This window comes from Pseudochaenichthys georgianus, unplaced genomic scaffold, assembly GCF_902827115.2.
Source record: "Pseudochaenichthys georgianus unplaced genomic scaffold, fPseGeo1.2 scaffold_1377_arrow_ctg1, whole genome shotgun sequence".
Classification (NCBI taxonomy): domain Eukaryota; kingdom Metazoa; phylum Chordata; class Actinopteri; order Perciformes; family Channichthyidae; genus Pseudochaenichthys; species Pseudochaenichthys georgianus.
Genome location: NW_027262250.1, coordinates 13,073 through 35,845, shown reverse-complemented (window position 1 = coordinate 35,845; position 22,773 = coordinate 13,073). Strand labels below are relative to the sequence as shown.

The following is a 22,773-nucleotide window of genomic DNA, read 5'->3' as shown; positions in this document are numbered from 1 at the left end:
GTAATGTAAAACCTCTTTGTATTGGAATGAAATGCACAAAGGGATATTCTTGGTTTATCTTCCGGTTCCTTTTTGAGTTAATCTTCAGTTTTACTTCCTGCTAACCGTGTGACACTCATCTCAACGTCTCCCTGCAGATCTTCATCGACAGAGACCCGTCTCTGTTCGCCACCATCCTCAACTTCCTGCGCACCAAAGAGCTGTACCCGCGCTCCATCAACGTGCACATGCTCATGCACGAGGCCGAGTTCTACGGCATCACGCCGCTGGGTGAGAGTGGAGACGTTGGAAATGCAACGTGAACTTTAAAACGACATCTGGGAAGATAAAACCCACGGAAATAAGATCTTAAAAGTCAAATGTTAAATGTGTCAAAGTCCCACGGCTCACAAACCGTAATACGTGAGAACACAGTGAAGCGTAACGTCTGGGTGTAGCTGGTGGATTAAAGGCAAATACAGGAAATGCAGATTTAACCAGAAAGCGGTCGTGTTTGTGCCGTAGGTGGGCGGGGCTTAAGATGAGATCAAAGTACTTTATGAATCCAATTTGGGGATTTCTGTTGTTTCAGCAGCAGAGAACACAAGGCATTGCACATGAGGACACGTTCAAGGAGTAGAAATAAATTGAAATAGAAATAAACCAGCCTTAGAGAGAAAGATACATCTCTAAACCGTAAAAAATAAAAACACTATTGAAGAATTTCAGGTAATTTTTGTATTTTGTGGGACTCAGAACTGCCATATTTGGATTCAACATCCTCCTAACCCCCACACCCCTCTGCGTGCTGGGACCGGACTCTACACTAGTAGCTGTGGGTAATCAGCGTGGCCAGGTTCACGGCAGCCAGACTCTCTTTGTGGATATCTTGCTCTGTGTTGTCGTCTCTGATGAAGCGTCTCTTTGTGTTGAAGTGCGTAAGCTGCAGCTGTGTGACGAGCTGGACAGATCGTCCTGTGGAAACGTGCTGTTCAACGGCTACCTGCCTCCCCCAGGTGCGCCGCCGTCGCTCACTTTCATCTGTGGTTTGACGTGTAATGCTCCTGCTGGGCTGAAGAGGAGCGGAACACACACCTTTGGTTTCCGTACACACATCGCCAAAGAAAAGCACTGTTGGGATACTTAAGATAACATTTAATAAAATAGAATACAAATGAAATAATTAACTAAACAATAATAATATAAAAATATGTATACACACATGGAGAACTTAAAGTAAAGAAGTGGACAGTGTTGTACAATGTAAAACAATAACTAAAAATATGTATATTACAATATGAGTGTAATAATACTAATGCTGAAAATAATTAACTATCCTCTACTTTGTCCTCACTTCCTGTCTGTGTCCTCACTTCCTGTCCGTGTCCTCACTTCCTGTCCGTGCCCTCACTTCCTGTCTGTACCCTCACTTCCTGTCTGTGTCCTCACTTCCTGTCTGTGCCCTCACTTCCCGTCCGTGCCCTCACTTCCTGTCTGTGCCCTCACTTCCTGTCTGTGCCCTCACTTCCCGTCCGTGCCCTCACTTCCCGTCTGTGTCCTCACTTCCCGTCCGTGTCCTCACTTCCTGTCCGTGTCCTCACTTCCTGTCTGTGCCCTCACTTCCTGTCTGGACCCTCACTTCCTGTCCGTGCCCTCACTTCCTCTCTGTGTCCTCACTTCCCATCCGTGCCCTCACTTCCTGTCCGTGCCCTCACTTCCTGTCCGTGCCCTCACTTCCTGTCTGTGCCCTCACTTCCCGTCCGTGCCCTCACTTCCTGTCTGTGCCCTCACTTCCTGTCTGTGCCTTCACTTCCTGTCTGTGCCCTCACTTCCTGTCCGTGCCCTCACTTCCTGTCCGTGCCCTCACTTCCTGTCTGTGCCCTCACTTCCCGTCCGTGCCCTCACTTCCTGTCTGTACCCTCACTTCCTGTCTGGACCCTCACTTCCTGTCCGTGCCCTCACTTCCTCTCTGTGTCCTCACTTCCCGTCCGTGCCCTCACTTCCCGTCCGTGCCCTCACTTCCTGTCCGTGCCCTCACTTCCTGTCCGTGCCCTCACTTCCTCTCTGTGCCCTCACTTCCTGTCTGTGCCCTCACTTCCTGTCTGTGCCTTCACTTCCTGTCTGCCTCAGTGTACCCAGCGAAGCGGCGTAACCGTCACAGCGTGGCCGGCTCTCAGTTCATGGCGGGTCGAGCGGCGTCGGCAGAGCGAGCGCCGGTGAGACGAAGCAACACCATGCCTCCAAACCTGGGGAACTCTGGCATCCTGGGGAGGGTCAGCACCGAGGAGCGGACCCCCGGAGGTACCAGAACACACCACACCGTAACATACCATAATATAATATACTATACTGTACCGTACAATAAGCTGCCATGCCTTAACATGCCATACTATGCCATCATACACCATACTGTACCATGATACACGCGACCATATGATACAGCCGCCAGTCATATCCTCACGGTGAATACTTATTGACAGAAAATTGAGATTTTAATTGACTTAATAATTGACTAGATTAATATTTTACAAACATGAACAGTTGAGTTAGTTTAATCTAAAGCTTTTAACACACATTCCTGAATAATCGTAATAAGCTAAAATGCAGGGGAGGTGACCAAAGCAGAGTATATAATGTGTGTGTGTGTGTGTGTGTGTGTGTGTGTGTGTGTGTGTGTGTGTGTGTGTGTGTGTGTGTGTGTGTGTGTGTGTGTGTGTGTGTGTGTGTGTGTGTGTGTGTGTGTGTGTGTGTGTGTGTGTGTGTGTGTGTGTGTGTGTGTGTGTGTGTGTGTGTGTGTGTGTGTGTGTGTGTGTGTGTGTGTGTGTGTGTGTGTGTGTGTGTGTGTGTGTGTGTGCAGGGCAGCTCTCAGACACCGGCATGGTGCGGATCATCTGTGGTCACCACAACTGGATCGCTGTGGCCTACGCTCAGTTTGTCGTCTGCTACAGGTGAGTTCACTCAGGGGGACGAGCTGCACCTGGTCGTAGCAGCTTAAAGGTCACCTTCTTCATGTCTCTTCTACATCAACATGTGTCCCCTCTTCTTCATGTCTCTTCTACATCAACATGTGTCCCCTCTTCTTCATGTCTCTTCTACATCAACTTGTGTCCCCTCTTCTTCATGTCTCTTCTACATCAACATGTGTCCCCTCTTCTTCATGTCTCTTCTACATCAACATGTGTCCCCTCTTCTTCATGTCTCTTCTACATCAACATGTGTCCCCTCTTCTTCATGTCTCTTCCACATCAACATGTGTCCCCTCTTCTTCATGTCTCTTCCACATCAACATGTGTCCCCTCTTCTTCATGTCTCTTCTACATCAACATGTGTCCCCTCTTCTTCATGTCTCTTCTACATCAACATGTGTCCCCTCTTCTCCATGTCTCTTCTACATCAACATGTGTCCCCTCTTCTTCATGTCTCTTCCACATCAACATGTGTCCCCTCTTCTTCATGTCTCTTCTACATCAACATGTGTCCCCTCTTCTTCATGTCTCTTCTACATCAACACGTGTCCCCTCTTCTCCATGTCTCTTCTACATCAACATGTGTCCCCTCTTCTTCATGTCTCTTCTACATCAACATGTGTCCCCTCTTCTTCATGTCTCTTCTACATCAACATGTGTCCCCTCTTCTTCATGTCTCCTCTACATCAACATGTGTCCCCTCTTCTTCATGTCTCTTATACATCAACATGTGTCCCCTCTTCTTCATGTCTCTTCCACATCAACATGTGTCCCCTCTTCTTCATGTCTCTTCCACATCAACATGTGTCCCCTCTTCTTCATGTCTCTTCTACATCAACATGTGTCCCCTCTTCTTCATGTCTCTTCTACATCAACACGTGTCCCCTCTTCTTCATGTCTCTTCTACATCAACATGTGTCCCCTCTTCTTCATGTCTCTTCTACATCAACATGTGTCCCCTCTTCTTCATGTCTCTTCTACATCAACATGTGTCCCCTCTTCTTCATGTCTCTTCTACATCAACATGTGTCCCCTCTTCTTCATGTCTCTTCTACATCAACATGTGTCCCCTCTTCTTCATGTCTCCTCTACATCAACATGTGTCCCCTCTTCTTCATGTCTCTTCTACATCAACATGTGTCCCCTCTTCTTCATGTCTCTTATACATCAACATGTGTCCCCTCTTCTTCATGTCTCTTCCACATCAACATGTGTCCCCTCTTCTTCATGTCTCTTCTACATCAACATGTGTCCCCTCTTCTTCATGTCTCTTCTACATCAACATGTGTCCCCTCTTCTTCATGTCTCTTCTACATCAACACGTGTCCCCTCTTCTCATGTCTCTTCTACATCAACATGTGTCCCCTCTTCTTCATGTCTCTTCTACATCAACATGTGTCCCCTCTTCTTCATGTCTCTTCTACATCAACATGTGTCCCCTCTTCTTCATGTCTCTTCTACATCAACATGTGTCCCCTCTTCTTCATGTCTCTTATACATCAACATGTGTCCCCTCTTCTTCATGTCTCTTCTACATCAACATGTGTCCCCTCTTCTTCATGTCTCTTCTACATCAACATGTGTCCCCTCTTCTTCATGTCTCTTCTACATCAACATGTGTCCCCTCTTCTTCATGTCTCTTCTACATCAACACGTGTCCCCTCTTCTCCATGTCTCTTCTACATCAACATGTGTCCCCTCTTCTTCATGTCTCTTCTACATCAACATGTGTCCCCTCTTCTTCATGTCTCTTCTACATCAACATGTGTCCCCTCTTCTCATGTCTCTCTACATCAACATGTGTCCCCTCTTCTTCATGTCTCTTCTACATCAACATGTGTCCCCTCTTCTTCATGTCTCTTCTACATCAACATGTGTCCCCTCTTCTTCATGTCTCTTCTACATCAACATGTGTCCCCTCTTCTTCATGTCTCTTCTACATCAACATGTGTCCCCTCTTCTTCATGTCTCTTCTACATCAACATGTGTCCCCTCTTCTTCATGTCTCTTCTACATCAACATGTGTCCCCTCTTCTTCATGTCTCTTCTCCATCAACATGTGTCCCCTCTTCTTCATGTCTCTTCTACATCAACATGTGTCCCCTCTTCTTCATGTCTCTTCTACATCAACATGTGTCCCCTCTTCTTCATGTCTCTTCTACATCAACATGTGTCCCCTCTTCTCCATGTCTCTTCTACATCAACATGTGTCCCTCTTCTTCATGTCTCTTCTACATCAACATGTGTCCCCTCTTCTTCATGTCTCTCTACATCAACATGTGTCCCCTCTTCTTCATGTCTCTTCTACATCAACATGTGTCCCCTCTTCTTCATGTCTCTTCTACATCAACATGTGTCCCCTCTTCTTCATGTCTCTTCTACATCAACATGCGTCCCCTCTTCTTCATGTCTCTTCTACATCAACATGTGTCCCCTCTTCTTCATGTCTCTTCTACATCAACATGTGTCCCCTCTTCTTCATGTCTCTTCTACATCAACATGTGTCCCCTCTTCTTCATGTCTCTTCTACATCAACATGTGTCCCCTCTTCTTCATGTCTCTTCTACATCAACATGTGTCCCCTCTTCTTCATGTCTCTTCTACATCAACATGTGTCCCCTCTTCTTCATGTCTCTTCTACATCAACATGTGTCCCCTCTTCTTCATGTCTCTTCTACATCAACATGTGTCCCCTCTTCTTCATGTCTCTTCTACATCAACATGTGTCCCCTCTTCTTCATGTCTCTTCTACATCAACATGTGTCCCCTCTTCTTCATGTCTCTTCTACATCAACATGTGTCCCCTCTTCTTCATGTCTCTTCTACATCAACATGTGTCCCCTCTTCTTCCATGTCTCTTCTACATCAACATGTGTCCCCTCTTCTTCATGTCTCTTCTTCATCAACATGTGTCCCCTCTTCTCCATGTCTCTTCTACATCAACATGTGTCCCCTCTTCTTCATGTCTCTTCTACATCAACATGTGTCCCCTCTTCTTCATGTCTCTTCTACATCAACATGTGTCCCCTCTTCTTCATGTCTCTTCTACATCAACATGTGTCCCCTCTTCTTCATGTCTCCTTCTACATCAACATGTGTCCCCTCTTCTTCATGTCTCTTCTACATCAACATGTGTCCCCTCTTCTTCATGTCTCTTCTACATCAACATGTGTCCCCTCTTCTTCATGTCTCTTCTACATCAACATGTGTCCCCTCTTCTTCATGTCTCTTCTACATCAACATGTGTCCCCTCTTCTTCATGTCTCTTCTACATCAACATGTGTCCCCTCTTCTTCATGTCTCTTCTACATCAACATGTGTCCCCTCTTCTTCATGTCTCTTCTACATCAACATGTGTCCCCTCTTCTTCATGTCTCTTCTACATCAACATGTGTCCCCTCTTCTTCATGTCTCTTCTACATCAACATGTGTCCCCTCTTCTTCATGTCTCTTCTACATCAACATGTGTCCCCTCTTCTTCATGTCTCTTCTACATCAACATGTGTCCCCTCTTCTTCATGTCTCTTCTACATCAACATGTGTCCCCTCTTCTTCATGTCTCTTCTACATCAACATGTGTCCCCTCTTCTTCATGTCTCTTCTACATCAACATGTGTCCCCTCTTCTTCATGTCTCTTCTACATCAACATGTGTCCCCTCTTCTTCATGTCTCTTCTACATCAACATGTGTCCCCTCTTCTTCATGTCTCTTCTACATCAACATGTGTCCCCTCTTCTTCATGTCTCTTCTACATCAACATGTGTCCCCTCTTCTTCATGTCTCTTCTACATCAACATGTGTCCCCTCTTCTTCATGTCTCCTCTACATCAACATGTGTCCCCTCTTCTTCATGTCTCTTCTACATCAACATGTGTCCCCTCTTCTTCATGTCTCCTTCTACATCAACATGTGTCCCCTCTTCTTCATGTCTCTTCTACATCAACATGTGTCCCCTCTTCTCATGTCTCTTCTACATCAACATGTGTCCCCTCTTCTTCATGTCTCCTTCTACATCAACATGTGTCCCCTCTTCTCCATGTCTCTTCTACATCAACATGTGTCCCCTCTTCTTCATGTCTCTTCTACATCAACATGTGTCCCCTCTTCTTCATGTCTCTTCTACATCAACATGTGTCCCCTCTTCTTCATGTCTCTTCTACATCAACATGTGTCCCCTCTTCTTCATGTCTCTTCTACATCAACATGTGTCCCCTCTTCTCCATGTCTCCTCTACATCAACATGTGTCCCCTCTTCTTCATGTCTCTTCTACATCAACATGTGTCCCCTCTTCTTCATGTCTCTTCTACATCAACATGTGTCCCCTCTTCTTCATGTCTCTTCTACATCAACATGTGTCCCCTCTTCTTCATGTCTCTTCTACATCAACATGTGTCCCCTCTTCTTCATGTCTCCTCTACATCAACATGTGTCCCCTCTTCTTCATGTCTCTTCTACATCAACATGTGTCCCCTCTTCTTCATGTCTCTTCTACATCAACATGTGTCCCCTCTTCTTCATGTCTCTTCTACATCAACATGTGTCCCCTCTTCTTCATGTCTCTTCTACATCAACAGGTGTCCCCTCTTCTTCATGTCTCTCTACATCAACATGTGTCCCCTCTTCTTCCATGTCTCTTCTACATCAACATGTGTCCCCTCTTCTTCATGTCTCTTCTACATCAACATGTGTCCCCTCTTCTTCATGTCTCTTCTACATCAACATGTGTCCCCTCTTCTTCATGTCTCTTCTACATCAACATGTGTCCCCTCTTCTTCATGTCTCTTCTACATCAACATGTGTCCCCTCTTCTTCATGTCTCTTCTACATCAACATGTGTCCCCTCTTCTTCATGTCTCTCTACATCAACATGTGTCCCCTCTTCTTCCATGTCTCTTCTACATCAACATGTGTCCCCTCTTCTTCATGTCTCTTCTACATCAACATGTGTCCCCTCTTCTTCATGTCTCTTCTACATCAACATGTGTCCCCTCTTCTTCATGTCTCTTCTCCATCAACATGTGTCCCCTCTTCTTCATGTCTCCTCTACATCAACATGTGTCCCCTCTTCTTCATGTCTCTTCTACATCACCATGTGTCCCCGGTGTGTCCCCGGTGCGTCAGGAGACTCACAAAGTGTCAGAAAACAAAACCCCATCTCCTTTCCTCCGTACCCAAATCTCTAAAGACGGGGGAACAACGGAGCTGATCCACATTTGTACTATCGGAAATGTGGGCGGGCTTTACCCCCACGGGCCAATCAGAAACGCTGCTGTCAGAAACAATGAGACGTGTTGTGGACGTAATATGGTCTGTGTTTACATTAGCATGCTAGCACTCAGAGCTAACCTGTGCTGGAGAGAGTGTGTGAAGAAGCAGGAAGTAAAAAGGAAGTCACCTGGTGGTAAACCTGAGAGGGAAAGAGTTTGAGCTCCATCCTGTTTCAGAGAGGATCCTTGATGTGGTTTGGAACAGGATGTGGGGTTTAGTCACGGCAGCATTCAGCTGTATCAAGTAGAATTCTGAGCAGGCACGCGCTCCCCCTCCTCTTATCGTTTTCTTTCTTCAAGCTAAGGACCCGGAGGCAGCGTTTCTCTAACGGGCTGAAACGGAGGATGTGAGGGGTTTCTAAAATACATTTCAGACATGTTTTTCTATCCATAATATCTGCCTAATAATCGCATGATAGCAGACCTTGAAGCTGTGGTACCATAGTTACCATAACATTGCCCCCCCCCCCCCCCCCTCAGGGTGAAGGAGTCTACGGGCTGGCAGCAGGTGTTCACCTCCCCCCGGCTGGACTGGGTGATCGACAGGGTGGCTCTGAACGCGAAGGTGATGGCCGGCTCGCTGGGAGACAACGACAAGATGGTGGCCGTGGCGTCGGGGACGGAGATCATCCTGTGGGCCATCTGCCCCGACGGGAACGGAAACGAGATCGGTGAGACGTCAACACGTACTCGAGATCTGTAGAGAGGAAACACACTCTGGATTTAAAACACTCCAATACTAAAAGAAACACTGACGTTATCCCGGGGAGAAATTAAGAAGTTAAAAAGTTCTTCTGTAATGTTTAGTTTTACATTATTTGACTTGTTTTTCAGGCCCTAAATGTTTTAGTTCTCTCCTGATTATTTTTATTTAGTCCAAAAGTATGTTTTAATAATTTGAAGAAAAGCCCAAAACGTGCTTCTATGCATTTGCTTTTTGATTATCATTTTTATTCTATCGGTTTCATCTTATAGTAGTTTTCCCCAGCACGAAGGGCGGCTGATTGAAACCACCAATCAGATGAGGTCCTCTGAGTGTCTCACCTGTTCCTCCTGCAGGCGTCTTCAGTCTCAACGTGCCGGTGGAGGCTCTCTTCTTCGTTGGTAACCAGCTGATCGCCACCAGCCACGCGGGGAAGGTGGGGGTCTGGAACGCCGTCACCAAACACTGGCAGGTGGGTGGAGACGCTCTTATCCACACCAGCTGCACCGGTCCAATAAATAAGGCCACGGACATTCTGATGTCTTTTGAAGTTGTATTCTCTCGCTCTCTTTCTCCGAAGACTAAACTATAAGAAATGAACAATTCAAAGTGTACATTAAGTTGTTTCAGTCTCTTACGGTGCGTCCACACGGTTCCGTCGCGTTGAAGCGTGACGGTGGGCGTGTCTGGTGCGCGACCAACAACCATCACATGAATCTCCCGCCCCGGACACACAGGCACGCGGTTTGATTGGCTAGTGCTTGTACTGGCATATGATTTGATTGGCTGGCGCTTGTACTGGCATATGATTTGATTGGCTAGTGCTTGTACTGGCATATAATTTGATTGGCTAGTGCTTGTACTGGCATATGATTTGATTGGCTGGCGCTTGTACTGGCATATGATTTGATTGGCTAGTGCTTGTACTGGCATATGATTTGATTGGCTAGTGCTTGTACTGGCATATGATTTGATTGGCTAGGCGCTTGTACTGGCATATGATTTGATTGGCTGGCGCTTGTACTGGCATATGATTTGATTGGCTAGAGCTTGTACTGGCATATGATTTGATTGGCTAGGCGCTTGTACTGGCATATGATTTGATTGGCTAGGCGCTTGTACTGGCATATGATTTGATTGGCTGGCGCTTGTACTGGCATATGATTTGATTGGCTGGCGCTTGTACTGGCATATGATTTGATTGGCTAGAGCTTGTACTGGCATATGATTTGATTGGCTAGAGCTTGTACTGGCATATGATTTGATTGGCTAGAGCTTGTACTGGCATATGATTTGATTGGCTAGAGCTTGTACTGGCATATGATTTGATTGGCTGGCGCTTGTACTGGCATATGATTTGATTGGCTGGCGCTTGTACTGGCATATGATTTGATTGGCTGGCGCTTGTACTGGCATATGATTTGATTAGCTAGTGCTTGTACTGGCATATGATTTGATTAGCTAGTGCTTGTACTGGCATATGATTTGATTGGCTAGTGCTTGTACTGGCATATGATTTGATTGGCTGGCGCTTGTACTGGCATATGATTTGATTAGCTAGTGCTTGTACTGGCATATGATTTGATTGGCTAGTGCTTGTACTGGCATATGATTTGATTGGCTGGCGCTTGTACTGGCATATGATTTGATTGGCTGGCGCTTGTACTGGCATATGATTTGATTAGCTAGTGCTTGTACTGGCATATGATTTGATTGGCTGGCGCTTCTACTGGCATATGATTTGATTGGCTGGCGCTTGTACTGGCATATGATTTGATTGGCTAGCGCTTGTACTGGCATATGATTTGATTGGCTAGTGCTTGTACTGGCATATGATTTGACTGGCTGGCGCTTCCGTCGACGCTTGAAAAGTTGAACATTTCTCAACTTTCAGCACGAGCAACGGGAAGCAACGGAACCATTGATAAACCGCTAGCACATTAGCAAAATGAAAACGTGGGTCACAAAATAATCAATTTACACAAACCGTACAAAAAAAAGTGTAAAGCACACTCTTAAATATTAACACGCACGTATGAACAAATGAGAAACATTTATCGTGTGCGCCTCATGGATGTTTAATAGGAACTGGATGCAGCGTGGGAGGCGGGGTTTCGTTCTTTCCTATGAGAGCTGCTCATTGGTGCAGAGGACAAAATGGCCCAACGTTTGAGAGAGCGAAACGTCACAGGTTACCCGTCATGCTGTCAGAACAGAAGAACCCGTATGTGCGCTCAAAGAGCATGCGCCCCTTAAGCCCCGCCCCCCGAGCGCCCACTCTCTGCTCACTAGAATGAATGGAAAATAAATCAAGATTCAGCTTTTAGTGCATTTTGCAACTTTAAGGACTTAATGATTCTAATAAGGGCTATAAGATAGTTCATACTGGGAAGTTATCCGCTGATTTACAGACGTCTCTTTCCCGATGTTAGTCAATGGGGAAAAGTCTTTCTGGGCCGGTGACGTCACGGACTTGTAGTACCGCCGTTTGGACACTACGGATTTTTGCCTCAGAGTCCGGCGCACTTCCCGGGGGCTTGATTTCAACGGCATGCCGCCATGTTGCCCCTTACCCACAATGCCATGGCAATGCCCTCTGACCTGTGTGGTCATGTGACTCACATCCCAAATATGAAACATTCTACATTTCGCTATCCAGATAATACGCTAGTCTAGTAGTCTTGTCTAATTACACTAACATTTACAAAATGAATCAAATTGATAAGAAAGACACACAAATTAACATCCAAGCTTTTCTCAGACCGTTAAACCAGCGATGTTTTTTACTAGATAGAAGACCGTCTACAACAACTCATAACACTGCATACGTCCCACCACTGTTTTCCACGCAGTGACACATTTGAACGGTTATTAAAAAGCTCTCGGTGACAGACGGCATTCTCGTGGTGTTCTCATTCAGCCCCTTGATCCAGAAAGCCTTTAAACAATCTGTTAACAGGTGGGTGGTAGAGTGAGGATGATTTCTTCTACACAGAAGGCTTTTATAAAGATATTACAGATCTTTACAAAGCCCACAAATAATCTTTAATTAGGTTCTTCCTTTAATTATTGATGCATGCTGGAATAATGATGCAGGTGGCTGGAGACTAATGCATTTCAACTGGATCTGATTCTGGGTCATCTCGAGAGTCGAGACCCAGGACACATCTCAAATCCCTCTCCATGTGCACTCCGTTATATCCGTCTCAATCAGACCCGGTTCCTCCTTGAGGTCCATCAGGGTTTTTTGTGGGTGTCTTTAATGTTGTGTGTGTTCAGAATCAGGACGTGGTTCCCATCAGCAGCTACGACACCGCCGGCTCCTTCCTGATCCTCGGCTGCAACAACGGCTCCATCTACTACATCGGTGAGAGGCTAGGATCTGAGTGTGGGATGACGGAAGTTCGTAACCTGGGGAAATATCATAACACTCGCATCACGAAGAATCAGTACTGTTTTACTCTGCACACTTAGAGCAAACATCACATTTCATCAGTAATATATTAATATGTATACTTTATATATTTAATTTTTTACATTTTTTTTTTCAACTTTATTTAATTTAATATGTTTATTTTATTTTATTATTTTATTTTTATTTATTTATTTATTTATTTTATTTATTTTATTTATTTTATTTATTTATTTATTTATTTTATTTATTTTATTTATTTTATTTATTTTATTTTTATTTATTTTATTATGGAAGCCCATTTCCGCCACTTGAAAAAAATTAAATCCCCATGAAAAATCATAATTATTATTTTTTTCAAGCGGAAATGTATTTATTTCATTTATTTCACTTTATTTCACTTAACAGGTTTTTAGATGTGACGGAGCAGGAGGTCCGTGCTGTCTGTGTTGTTTCATAATGTCATAATGGATCCCTTGTCTTTTACCTGCAAACCAAATCTACCCACGTGTACAAATAAATAACCTGTTTGTTTGTGAGGTAGACGTGCAGAAGTTCCCTCTGAGGATGAAGGACAACGATCTGCTGGTGACCGAGTTGTACAGAGACCCGACTGAAGACGCCATCACCGCCCTCAGTGTCTACCTCACGCCCAAAACCAGTACGCTGCTCTATATACTGCTTTCCTTACACTCTTTCTAGTACGCACATACAGGGCATCGTGCAAAACCACTACAGACATAATAAACAAGATCAAACGGTAAATACAGCAGACAGAAGAAACTAAATAAGTGAGGAAAAAACAACAACAAAACATGCATAGTCATAAATAATAACAATTAAGGGCAGAAAAGAATAAACAAATGGATCAAGATATTAAGGTGCGGTAGTTTAGGGGATCATATTGTATTAAGTGTATACTACAGTATGTTAGTAGCAGAGGCGTTGCATGCCTCCGTCTCTTTGAAAAGGATGGTTTCTGAAGCTGTGTGTGTGTCCTCCATGTCGCATAACTCCGATCCTCCAGGATCCAGTCGTTATCTGTACGTGATGCACTTGATGGCTGCCGCTAAAAGCATTTGTAGTATATATGCTTTCCCTCTGTAAGCAACCGCTTGGGTTTGAAGTGCGGTATCAAAAAAAAGTGCGATGTAAAGACTTTTGATATTATACTTCAAATTAAAATATCAAAATGGCAAATGGTGTTCAGGAATGGGTTAAAAGACTGCATTTAACGAGCAAAGCGCATCATAGTTATCCATGCATAGCTAATTATAATATAGGTAAGATATCTTATTTTTCAACACTGATCAAAAAGGCTCTTTAAAGTGGTTTAGGTTCCAGCCACAAATCGGGTACAGAGAAACCTGACGTCAGTGATTCACCTGAGACGTGGTGGTGTGTTCAGGTGACAGCGGGAACTGGATCGAGATTGCGTACGGGACCAGCTCCGGGTCGGTCCGGGTCATCGTTCAGCACCCGGAGACCGTGGGCTCGGGACCGCAACTCTTCCAGACCTTCTCCGTCCACCGGAGCCCCGTCACCAAGATCATGCTGTCGGAGAAACACCTGATCTCAGGTAAGAGCTACAGAGACACCTGGTCTCAGGTATGAGTTATTGAAACACCTGGTCTCAGGTAAGAGCTACAGAAACACCTGGTCTCAGGTATGAGTTATTGAAACACCTGGTCTCAGGTAAGACCTATAGAAACACCTGGTCTCAGGTACGAGTTACAGAAACACCTGGTCTCAGGTAAGAGCTATAGAAACACCTGGTCTCAGGTAAGAGCTATAGAAACACCTGGTCTCAGGTACGAGTTACAGAAACACCTGGTCTCAGGTATGAGTTATTGAAACACCTGGTCTCAGGTAAGAGCTACAGAAACACCTGGTCTCAGGTATGAGTTATTGAAACACCTGGTCTCAGGTAAGACCTATAGAAACACCTGGTCTCAGGTAAGAGCTACAGAAACACCTGGTCTCAGGTATGAGTTATTGAAACACCTGGTCTCAGGTAAGAGCTACAGAGACACCTGGTCTCAGGTAAGAGCTATAGAAACACCTGGTCTCAGGTAAGAGCTACAGAAACACCTGGTCTCAGGTATGAGTTATTGAAACACCTGGTCTCAGGTAAGAGCTACAGAAACACCTGGTCTCAGGTATGAGTTATTGAAACACCTGGTCTCAGGTAAGACCTATAGAAACACCTGGTCTCAGGTAAGAGCTACAGAAACACCTGGTCTCAGGTATGAGTTATTGAAACACCTGATCTCAGGTAAGAGCTACAGAGACACCTGGTCTCAGGTAAGAGCTATAGAAACACCTGGTCTCAGGTAAGAGCTACAGAAACACCTGGTCTCAGGTATGAGTTATTGAAACACCTGGTCTCAGGTAAGAGCTATAGAAACACCTGGTCTCAGGTAAGAGCTACAGAAACACCTGGTCTCAGGTATGAGTTATTGAAACACCTGGTCTCAGGTAAGAGCTACAGAAACACCTGGTCTCAGGTATGAGTTATTGAAACACCTGGTCTCAGGTAAGACCTATAGAAACACCTGGTCTCAGGTAAGAGCTACAGAAACACCTGGTCTCAGGTATGAGTTATTGAAACACCTGATCTCAGGTAAGAGCTACAGAAACACCTGGTCTCAGGTATGAGTTATTGAAACACCTGGTCTCAGGTAAGAGCTACAGAAACACTTGGTCTCAGGTACGAGTTACATTACATTGCATTTAGCTGACGCTTTTATCCAAAGCGACTGACAATAAGTGCGTTCGACCAACAAAATACAACCTTGAAGAAAACAGAATCATAAAGTACATCAGGTTTCATAGAGCCTAACATTTCAAGTGCTACTCAGCTGGCTTTAGGTAAGCCAGTCCTTTGTTAGTATATAAGTGCTTTGTTAGCAGTTCTATCCTCGAGGTGGAGTCGAAGGAGATGAGTTTCAGTCTGGAAGGTGTGTGAGCTATCTGCTGTCCTGATGTCAATGGGAGCTCATTCCACCATCTTGGAGCCAGGACAGCAAACCCACGTGTTTCTGCTGATGGGAACTTGGGTCTCCCTCGCAGCGAGGGTGCAGCGAGTCGTCTGGCTGATGCAGAGCGGAGTGCACGTGCTGGGGTGCACGGTTTAACCATGTCCTGGATGTAGGAAGGGCCAGATCCATTCGCAGCATGGTACCAAGCACCAGTGTCTTGAAGTGGATTCTAGCAGTTACCGGAAGCCAGTGGAGGGAGCGGAGGAGCGGAGTGGGGTGGAACATGTAGGAAGGTTGAAGACCAGACGAGCCGCTGCATTCTGGATGAGCTGCAGAGGTCGGATGGCACATGCAGGCAGACCAGCAGGAGGGAGTTGCAGTAGTCTAGTGAGGGGACGAGAGCCTGGACCAGAACCTGCGAGGCTTTCTGGGTCAGCTGGGGACGCGTCCTCCTGATGCTGTAGAGCGTGTATCTGCAGCAGCGGGTTGTAGCAGCGATGTTTGCAGTGAAGGACAGGTTGTTATCGAGGGTCACACCCAGAGTCCTTGCAGTCTGAGTCGGGGAAACAACAGAGGGGCCGATGTTGATTGTCAGGTCAGGAGTGGGACAATCTTTTCCCGGAAGGAAAAGCAGTTCAGTTTTGTCAAGGTTGAGCTTGAGATGATGAGCAGACATCCACTGAGAGATGTCAGCTGGACAAGCAGAGATGCGTGCGACGACCTGGGTCTCTGAGCGGGGGAAGGGCAGGACTCATTGGGTGTCGTCAGCGTAGCAGTGGTATGAAAAACCATGCAGGCTAATGACAGATCCGAGCGAGTTTGTGTTCAGGGAGAAGAGGAGGGGACCGAGGACAGAGCCCTGAGGGACCCCTGTAGTTAATTGACAAGGGTCGGACTCGGACCCTCTCCAAGTTACCCTGTAGGTGCGGTCTTTGAGGTATGAGGTGAGGAGGGAAAGTGCAGAGCCTGAAACTCCAAGTTCTTGGAGAGTGAAGGAGGATCTGATGGTTCACCGTGTTGAATGCAGCAGACAGGTCCAACAGGATGAGGACAGAGGAGAGGGAGGCTGCTTTAGCAGTGTGCAGTTCCTCAGAGACAGCAAGGAGTTAGAGGAACACCTGGTCTGAGGTACGAGTTAGAGGACCACCTGGTCTCAGGTACGAGTTAGAGGACCACCTGGTCTCAGGTACGAGTTAGAGGACCACCTGGTCTCAGGTACGAGTTAGAGGAACACCTGGTCTCAGGTACGAGTTAGAGGAACACCTGGTCTCAGGTACGAGTTAGAGGACCACCTGGTCTCAGGTACGAGTTAGAGGACCACCTGGTCTCAGGTACGAGTTAGAGGACCACCTGGTCTCAGGTACGAGTTAGAGGACCACCTGGTCTCAGGTACGAGTTAGAGGAACACCTGGTCTCTGGTACGAGTTAGAGGACCACCTGGTCTCAGGTACGTGTTAGAGGAACACCTGGTCTCAGGTACGAGTTAGAGGAACACCTGGTCTCTGGTACGAGTTAGAGGACCACCTGGTCTCAGGTACGAGTTAGAGGACCACCTGGTCTCAGGTACGAGTTAGAGGACCACCTGGTCTCAGGTACGAGTTAGAGGACCACCTGGTCTCAGGTACGAGTTAGAGGACCACCTGGTCTCAGGTACGAGTTAGAGGACCACCCGGTCTCAGGTACGAGTTAGAGGACCACCCGGTCTCAGGTACGAGTTAGAGGACCACCTGGTCTCAGGTACGAGTTAGAGGACCACCTGGTCTCAGGTACGAGTTAGAGGAACACCTGGTCTCAGGTACGAGTTAGAGGACCACCTGGTCTCAGGTACGAGTTAGAGGACCACCTGGTCTCAGGTACGAGTTAGAGGAACACCTGGTCTCAGGTACGAGTTAGAGGACCACCTGGTCTCAGGTACGAGTTAGAGGACCACCTGGTCTCAGGTACGAGTTAGAGGAACACCTGGTCTCAGGTCCGAGTTAGAGGACCACCTGGTCTCAGGTCCGAGTTAGAGGACCACCTGGTCTCAGGTCCGAGTTAGAGGACCACCTGGTCTCAGGTCCGAGTTAGAGGACCACCTGGTCTCAGGTCCGAGTTAGAGGACCACCTGGTCTGGAGTCACAGAGAGATTCCTGTCTGTGTTCTCTCAGTTTGCGCCGATAACAACCACGTGCGCACCTGGACGGTGACGCGCTTCAGAGGGATGATCTCCACGCAGCCCGGCTCCACGCCGCTCACATCCTTCAAGGTCCTCAGCCTGGACGACGTGGACGGACACGGAGGCTGCAGCGCCGGGACGGAGATAGGTAACACGCACGCACACACACACACACACACACACACACACACACACACACACACACACACACACACAAACATTTACTCGCGAAAGGTTATGTAGAGGTCAGAGGGTCAGATTTACGCTTTGTGTCTTCAGGTCCGTACGGAGAGAGAGACGACCAGCAGGTGTTCATCCAGAGAGTCGTACCTGACAGCGATAAACTCTACGTCAGGCTGTCGTCCAACGGGAAGAGGTGTGTGTGTGTGTGTGTGTGTGTGTGTGTGTGTGTTGTGTGTGTGTGTGTGTGTGTGTGTGTGTGTGTGTGTGTGTGTGTGTGTGTGTGTGTGTGTGTGTGTTGTGTGTGTGTGTGTGTGTGTGTGTGTGTGTGTGTGTGTGTGTGTGTGTGTGTGTGTGTGTGTGTGTGTGTGTGTGTGTGTGTGTGTGTGTGTGTGTGTGTGTGTGTGTGTGTGTGTGTGTGTGTGTGTGTGTGTGTGTGTGTGTGTGTGTGTGTGACAGATCAGCAGGAACATATCTTCCGTCCCGTGTTCAGAGTTTGAATCTTTATGGTTTTTGCACTTATTGTAAATCACTTTGGATAAAAGCGACATGGTGATGTGATTGGATGATCAGTGTGTGTGTGTGTGTGTGTCAGGGTGTGTGAGGTGCGTTCGGTGGACGGCACCTCCATCACGGCCTTCATGGTGCACGAGTGCGAGGGTTCGAGTCGCATCGGATCCCGGCCGCGGCGCTACCTGTTCAGTGGCCATGGCAACGGCAGCATCCAGATGTGGGACCTGACCACCGCCATGGAGATCGCCGGGAAGGTGGACATCAGAGGTGAGACCAGATCGCTCTCGATATTCCATCATCTCGTCTGACGGTCATAAGAAGTTACACGTTAGCAAAATCAATCAGATGTAGGTACTTGATGCGTGTGAGTGCTGGCAGCTCAGCGAGAACACGAGAAGCCTCGGAGTGAGAATAATAATAATAATAAGGATAAATATGAAGGTGTATTTCAAGCTTGTTATGGAAATAAGTCATTTGGCTTTTTTCTTATCAACTAAGATTTGTTAGAAAATGTTTCCAACTTTAATTGAAAAGTGATCTTATTAACACATGAATACTTAATGCACCACTTTTTTAGTTGTTTTGTGTGTAATACATACATTTATATTTAAGAATATAAGAAAAGCACAAGTTTCATTTGTGGGCTTCATTATACTTGTTGAATTTGCTGAGGGCCGATTCAAATGGTCCGCAGGCCGCATTTGGCCCCCGGGCCGTAGTTTGGACACCCCTGATTTAAACCCACAATCCTTGTTTTCAATGTGGAACAAATCTGCTCCGATCATCAGTGTTCTAATCAGGATTTAAAATGAATTCTGTTGATCTGATATCAGGACGGGTGTTTTAATTAACTAACTAATCCTCGTGCTTCTTTAGGAAATGTCTTCCTCTACATTCCTTTATGATTTTAGCTGTTTCTGTGCATTTTAAGAGAAAACCTTAAAAAATGCTCTCATAGATATGAGCTCTGTGATTGGTCAGTGAGGGATGTGAGCTCTGTGATTGGTCAGTGAGGGATGTGAGCTCTGTGATTGGTCAGTGAGGGATGTGAGCTCTGTGATTGGTCAGTGAGTGACGTGAGCTCTGTGATTGATCGGTGTGAGCTCTGTGTGAGTGATGTGAGCTCTGTGATTGGTCAGTGATGGATCTGAGCTCTGTGATTGGTCGCTGATAGATGTGAGCTCTGTGTGAGTGATGGGAGCTCTGTGATTGGTCAGTAAGTGATGTGAGCTCTGTGATTGATCAGTAAGTGATGTGAGCTCTGTGATTGGTCGGTAAGTGATGTGAGCTCTGTGATTGGTCGGTAAGTGATGTGAGCTCTGTGATTGGTCGGTGAGTGATGTGAGCTCTGTGATTGGTCGGTGAGTGATGTGAGCTCTGTGATTGGTCTGTAAGTGATGTGAGCTCTGTGATTGGTCAGTAAGTGATGTGAGCTCTGTGATTGGTCGGTGAGTGATGTGAGCTCTGTGATTGGTCAGTAAGTGATGTGAGCTCTGTGATTGGTCAGTAAGTGATGTGAGCTCTGTGATTGGTCGGTAAGTGATGTGAGCTCTGTGATTGGTCGGTGAGTGATGTGAGCTCTGTGATTGGTCAGTGAGGGATGTGAGCGCTGTGATTGGTCAGTGAGGGATGTGAGCTCTGTGATTGGTCAGTTAGTGATGTGAGCTCTGTGATTGGTCAGTGAGTGATGTGAGCTCTGTGATTGGTCGCTGATAGATGTGAGCTCTGTGTGAGTGATGTAAGCCGTGTGATGTGTCGTAATGTGAGCTCTCTGATTGGCTGTCCCTCAGCGCTGGGCGGGCCCACAGAGGAGGAGCTTCTGGAGCTGTTGGACCAGTGTGACTTGGCGCTGACCCGAACACCTGACAGCACGCCCCGGGCCTCCACCTGCAGGTACAGTGACAACACACGCCATGTTTTAAAGGGACTGGAGTTTATCACACCTACACATTTTATACAGTATTTTTGAGGTGTTCTCATTCTTAAGTGGACATAAAGTAATGTATACTGTCTCCGTTTTCAGTTAGAGAAATAAGAGCAGATATAGAAATAGTGTTCAACTATTGGAAACACTGTTATTAAATTAAACATGTTTACAAGACATATAAATATACAAAAAAAGGAAATAAGAATCTGACAAATTACTGTAAAAAACATGTATTTATAAATGTGTAAAAAATACAATACAAATATAATAAATGTCAATCAATCAATCAGTGTTTATTTATAGCCCAATATCACAAATGTTACATCTGTCTCAGTGGACTTAACAGTTTGTACAGAATATCCATACGACACATGTAAAAAATATAGCAGTATATTTGATGAAATAGTTACTGATTTGCCGATTCCTCCAAATCTTTCTAATGTTTTTTTAACGTTGCTCCTGATGTATTATTAACCTCTTCCTGTCCCCGCAGCCTGTACTCTCAGATCGGAGACGTCCTCCGGATGGAGCGCCTCCTCTCTCCTTCAGCGGGGGGTCACAGAGGAGGCGGAGCTTCTGGTTCCTCTGCCTCTCTGTGCGGCAGCCTCCCTCGACAAGCCCCGCCCCCTGTGCCTCTCTGTAAACCCGCCCCTCGAGACCCCGCCGCCTCAGGAGCTCCACAACAACAACCACAACAACAGCCCCTCGCTATCCCCGCCTACAACTCCAGCCCACGGCCCCCCAGGCAGCGGGAGTGGGGGGGGTCGATGCGGCGAGGCAGTTTCGTGGAGCGTTGCCAGGAGTTGGCGAAAGGCTCCGAGGCGGCGGGGGTTTCTGGGTTTGGGCCAGAGGGCGGGAGGCGGAGCTTAGCCGTGTGCACAGAACTCGAGGCGAGGTTTGGCCTCAGGACGCCGACCACCTTCTCTGTGTCGCCCGGAGCACGAAACTCCCCAGGAACGCCAGGAACGCCTTCTTCATCGTCGTTGTTGTCCTTGACGCCTTCCTCTTCATCGCCTTCTTCTTCTTCGCCGCATCGCAAGACCACGCCCACTCCGCCTACAAGCCCCGCCCCCCACCCCACTATGAGCCCGACCCGTTCCCAAGCGCCCGCCTCCCCAAGACGTGGCGATGAAACGTCTCCAGATGAAACACCGGCATCAACGGAGAGTTCTGACACCCCCCCTGCCAACGCCGGACCCCCCACCAGTCCCAAACCACACATGAATGAAACCAGCTTCTGATTGGCTGTCAGACTGATCCTTTGTTGCTATAGTTTAGGTCTAACTAATGTACTGGATGTCAGGAGGAGAAGAAACAGCAGGAAAACAGAACTATTTCAAACGGCGGAAAGTCTCCACTAAAGCTGCCCTCATCATTAAAGAGCTGCTGGGATGTCGTATTCCTGTGTTGGACCCTGAAGGCAGCATCTCCCTGGTCCAATGGGATTCCTAACACGTCATATTAACATCACTTTAACATCAGCTTTTCATATTTTGTTTGTCAGCAAATCTTTTCTATCTGGGAGCTATTAAAACACAAAAGCTAAAAAAGTTTGTTTTTTGTCCTGACTAAATTCACACTGATGCTCAAAATCACGTAGTCTTCAGCCTGAGCCTGAACGCCTCACCGTCACAGCCAATCAGCTCTCAGCTTTTGTTCTCTAATTCACCATCAATGCTGCCAAATTAACTTCTGATATCTAAAAAATGTAAATGTCTGTATAACTTTTTTTTTACTCCATATTTTACTGATAATTTGCTGGAAATAACTTTGTTTTTGGGGAAATAATTATACTTTAAAGTAATATTGAAAACGTTATAATTGTATATTTGCTGAGTTGTATTTTTCACATTTTGCGTGTTTGGGTTAGTGAGTATTTATACCATCAGTTTGTTGAAGCACCATTTTGTTGTATTTTCTATTTACGGCTTCATCGAAATGTTTTTTTTGTTTTACTTCACACATTTTCTTTTAAAAGAAAACATATATTAATCTCACAAATGACATTATAACAGATAATACTACCCCGCAGTTGATAAAGTAATCAACACAATAACTCAGACATTACTGATTTAATAAAATATATATTGGCTTTTCCTGAACACTTTAAAGGTCACCTATTATGCACAATCCACTTCTCCATGTCTCTGCTACGTGGGGAGGGGCTCCTTGTCTTCATCTGAAGTCACAGACAGAGAATCAGCACTTTGGAAACAGGGGGGATTCTGGGTAATGCTGCAATGATCTGTTTGGTGTTTCAGCCAATCAGAGACAGGCTCTGGATATATCTGAGACCTGTGATATACTGATGAAGAGGAGGATGATAGGGGACCTTAAAGAAGAAGAATCGTTAGCTGCAGCTCCAAAAAACACCCATCATCTGAATGTTTCACCTGTCCTGGGAAAGGCTGTGAATATTTGTTTTCATTAATGTCTAATTGTCACTGCTTACACAAAACATTCCACACTTCGTTTTCTTCTCCTTTTGGATTCCCATATTTCCTACGGCCTGTGAATACAGCATCTGTGGCTCTCGTGTAAGCTTTATGAAACGGCTCCTAGTGAATGTAGAGACACGAAGTATTCGCGTTTGATGGTTCGTTTGTATAACCGTGTTTTTTATAACCGACTTTGTATTAAAAACAATAAAATAACTGACTCATAAAACCTTTTATTTCAAAAGCATTT

General features: G+C 46.1%; 1 protein-coding gene across 1 annotated transcript; it reads left to right on the top strand.

Moving 5' to 3' along the window:
* Nucleotides 1-114: 114 nt before the first annotated feature.
* Nucleotides 115-22,739, top strand: shkbp1 (SH3KBP1 binding protein 1). Its single transcript, XM_034077190.2, has 14 exons — nt 115-270; nt 915-995; nt 2,110-2,280; nt 2,837-2,927; nt 8,695-8,885; nt 9,274-9,389; nt 12,197-12,284; nt 12,874-12,990; nt 13,738-13,908; nt 17,458-17,613; nt 17,745-17,841; nt 18,241-18,425; nt 19,949-20,051; nt 20,579-22,739. The coding sequence occupies exons 1-14, from the start codon at nt 228-230 to the stop codon at nt 21,324-21,326; spliced, it is 2,358 nt and encodes a 785-aa protein (XP_033933081.1). The 5' UTR covers nt 115-227; the 3' UTR covers nt 21,327-22,739.
* The last annotated feature ends 34 nt before the right edge of the window (nt 22,740-22,773 follow it).

What these genes read in the sequence shown, in the direction of transcription:
- shkbp1 (XM_034077190.2), top strand. Translation starts at nt 228, where the DNA reads ATGCTCATGCACGAGGCCGAGTTCTACGGCATCACGCCGCTGG. An exon ending in CGGCTACCTGCCTCCCCCAG is followed by an intron (nt 996 to 2,109) that starts GTGCGCCGCCGT and finishes TGTCTGCCTCAG; the next exon opens with TGTACCCAGCGAAGCGGCGT. An exon ending in CGAGGAGCGGACCCCCGGAG is followed by an intron (nt 2,281 to 2,836) that starts GTACCAGAACAC and finishes GTGTGTGTGCAG; the next exon opens with GGCAGCTCTCAGACACCGGC.